This window comes from Rosa rugosa, chromosome 1 (genome assembly GCF_958449725.1).
Source record: "Rosa rugosa chromosome 1, drRosRugo1.1, whole genome shotgun sequence".
NCBI lineage: Eukaryota > Viridiplantae > Streptophyta > Magnoliopsida > Rosales > Rosaceae > Rosa > Rosa rugosa.
Genome location: NC_084820.1, coordinates 55,212,667 through 55,216,100, shown reverse-complemented (window position 1 = coordinate 55,216,100; position 3,434 = coordinate 55,212,667). Strand labels below are relative to the sequence as shown.

Below are 3,434 nucleotides of genomic sequence, written 5' to 3'. Positions count from 1 at the left end.
AGGAATTTCTATGTTACCTCAGTTTGTGTCTGCATGGCTACACCAAGACTGTATTATTGAAGAAAAAACAAATCTACTTTTTTTGAAACATTTTGATCTAAATATATCATTAGTTTCAATTAGAAAATGAAGTTCACATTCCTTATTTTACAATCCACACTCCATAACTATATTATTGAAGAAAAAAAAAACCTACTTTTTTGAAACATTTTGATCTAAATATATTGTAAGTTTCAATTAGAAAGTGAAGTTCACACTCTCTATTTTACAATCCACACTCCATGTTTTCTTTTTTAGAATCTTACGTTTTTTTTTGTTTTTTTTACTTGTAAAAGGAAAAGTTGAGTGTGAAATTTTATTTTAAAATAGTAAAGAATGGAGTGTGAATGTTGTTCTCGTTTTTAATTAGATAGCAAAGAATGGAGTGTGACGGATCAACCAAAGAATCTCTTTAGAGTCTAGACCCAATTAAATTTGTTTGTCAACACTCACTGAGATAGTTACATCACATGGCCGGGTTTCGCTATCAAAAACTGAACAATTCACGTGCGCAAATCGAAGAACTACTAATTCCATATCATCATCTCGGCTATTCGTCGGCTTGTCTCAAGAGATCTGAACGCGTTCAAAGCACAAAGGGGTCTTCGATCCTTCCCAGGCCACGTTGACTCGTTGAGAATTTCATTTTTGCCTTCAACGTGTAAACACATATAGTACACACGTGATTAGTCAATAGCATAGATCCAACTCATCCAAGATATCGAACCCAGCTATATATACAACAGGGGAACAACGGCTTTTAGTCCATATACAAAACTAAACTAACTGAACTCGTCGTCATGGCAAGTCTTGCTTACTGTGTTTTACTCCTTGTAACCGTTCTCAGTTTCAGCCCAGATAGCTGCTTCTGTGCTGCTCACCAATCCAAACCAGAACACAAGGCGGCCTTGTTTGTGTTTGGGGACTCACTCTTTGATCCTGGGAACAACAAATACCTCAATAATAGTAGCCCTGCCGCTAATGCACCGGCAAATAGGCCGCCGTACGGAGAAACCTACTTCAATCACGCCACTGGTCGGTATTCCGATGGCCGCATTGTCCCCGATTTTATTGGTAATTAATTTCAGTTATCAACATCTATGTCAAAGAACATATTTAAGATGTGAATATATAAAACCACTACAAGTGGCCTAGTGGTTCTTGCTTAGTTGGGTGTGCTTCCCAACTTAGGTTCGAACCCCAAAACTGTCAAAGTGGTCAGGCACTGTGCTGCAATGCACAGCTAGAGATACTATTTGTTAATTGGTTTTCTTTATTACTGGTTGCAGCTAAGTTTGCAAAGCTTCCTTTTCCACCACCATATCTGCAACCTGGTGCACATCACTTTACAGACGGGGTCAGTTTTGCTTCTGGCGGAGCTGGTGTTTTTCCCGGAAATTTCGGAGCTGTGAGTAATCATAATATTCATATTAGTTTCTTGTATTGAAGGATTATATACCATGTTAGGATTGGTTCCATAAATTTGGGGATCTTGCTTATATTTCAATAACAAATAAATAGGGGAAAATGCCTAATAGAATGCTTGCTCACTTAAGGGATAGTTTTTAAAGAACTGTGAGGGACAATTGAATCTGACGGCTGAAAATAAATGCACAGTTTTAAGTTGTTATAATTTCTGCTTTTATATTTAATACATGTGGTTTAGATGCATTTGTTCCTCACATTCCCTTAAATGTCCCTTAGGTGAGCAAACATGTGCCTAATAGCATCAGAGTGGTTCAATTAAGTAATTAATCATTTACCATATTGTTGTGCAAAACGAATACTTTATTCAGTAGATGAACAATATTCTTTGATTTTCCAGATAGACTTTCCTACTCAATTGAGCTATTTTAAGGCCGTGGAGAAGTCACTGGGGCAGAGACTGGGTGATAAGGAAACCAAGAAGTTGCTGGGCAGAGCTGTTTATTTGTTCAGCATTGGAGGAAATGACTACTTTAGCTACGCTTCTAACAACCCAAATGCTACACAGATCTACAAGGAACAGTATGTAGCAATGGTGATTGGAAACTTGACCAGTGTGCTCAAAGTAAGAACATGCATCTACTATTCTTCAATGAAACAATTAGATTAGTTATCTTTACAAACATATTTACTGTTTTGGTTTGAACGTATTGGCTAATTAAACTTTCATGTTTTAGGAAATATATAATTTAGGAGGAAGGAAAATTGCATTTCAGAATGTAGGAGCTCTGGGATGTACACCGGGATCGAGAGCAAGGAATCCTGAACTTGGTAAATGTTATGAAGAATCATTAACACTAGCCAGACTCCACAACAGAGCTCTATTCATTGCCTTCAAGAAGTTAGAGAAGAGCTTACCAGGATTCAAATTCTCCATATTTGACTACTACAATGCAATTGGGGACAGAATCTTCAACCCTTCAAAATATGGTACGCTTTATCATTCACCACACTGAACTAGCTTTGACCGTGTATCAATTCATCATTCGAACTCTTGTTTAGCAACCAACTTAATTATTTGGGACAAATTAGAGTTGGGGTACTAAATTGAGACACGAATACTCGATTTTCAGGTATAAAAAGCTATTAAATTACCCTAGCTAGTTGTAATATTTCTTTTGGTTGTTGTATTGTGAAGGTTTCAAGGTTGGGAAGGCTGCTTGTTGTGGCAGTGGACCATATAGGGGGTCTAATTGTGGTGGGGGAAGCAATGGGACACCATATGAACTATGCAGCAATCCCAGTGAGTATGTGTGGTTTGATGGAGCTCATACAACTGAAAGTGCCAACCAGCAACTAGCTGAACTTATATGGAATGGACCACAAAATTTCACAGGGCCTTACACTGTGAAAAAACTATTTGACCTTGCTTAATTCTATTACTAGGCTAAGTACCTTATGAATTGGGAGTTGGACTTTTTAGAAGTTCTTAGCCATTTTTGATTACTGTACCATGATTGCATATCAGCTTCTTTAGAAATTTGTCTTCGGGGTTCAGGTTTTATGTCCCCCCGATGCAAAATTGTAATATTAATATAATAAATGGAACCGAGGGTGAGGCTGAGCCTCTCAGGTAGGCTGGGTTCCAAATCTCTTTCAAAAAAAAAAATTGTCTTCGGAGTATTTAGTAGGTGTCATTTTGTAAATCTAAGCTATATTAATCCTACATTTTGGGTGGGGTTGTCTCACTAATTGGATGGTCCGTTCCACTAATTACAATTAAGATACTTAGGAAATACAAAAAATTCTTAGGTAGAGCAGACGTATCACGTGGCTGGTACGCGCAGCCAATCATGTTTCTCTTTCTCTTAATTGTATTCGGAAGCTAATCATATTTATTAAAATAAAATACTCAAAACATACATGTTACCCCTGCATGAGCCATGATTGGCTAGGTGTACCAGCCACTT

The 3,434-nt window shown here is 37.5% G+C and overlaps 1 protein-coding gene across 1 annotated transcript; it reads left to right on the top strand.

Moving 5' to 3' along the window:
• The first annotated feature begins 791 nt into the window (after window positions 1-791).
• Window positions 792-3,212, top strand: LOC133725536 (GDSL esterase/lipase 1-like). The gene is made up of 5 exons (XM_062152822.1): window positions 792-1,113; window positions 1,329-1,447; window positions 1,865-2,089; window positions 2,202-2,454; window positions 2,663-3,212. Exons 1-5 carry the CDS (start codon window positions 840-842, stop codon window positions 2,896-2,898), a joined length of 1,107 nt encoding a protein of 368 aa, XP_062008806.1. The 5' UTR covers window positions 792-839; the 3' UTR covers window positions 2,899-3,212.
• The last annotated feature ends 222 nt before the right edge of the window (window positions 3,213-3,434 follow it).

Excerpts from the sequence above, each read along its gene's own strand:
- LOC133725536 (XM_062152822.1), top strand. The coding sequence starts at position 840 with ATGGCAAGTCTTGCTTACTGTGTTTTACTCCTTGTAACCGTTCTCAGT. Across the intron at positions 1,448-1,864 it reads TTCCCGGAAATTTCGGAGCT|ATAGACTTTCCTACTCAATT; the intron begins GTGAGTAATCAT and ends TTGATTTTCCAG. Across the intron at positions 2,455-2,662 it reads CTTCAACCCTTCAAAATATG|GTTTCAAGGTTGGGAAGGCT; the intron begins GTACGCTTTATC and ends TGTATTGTGAAG.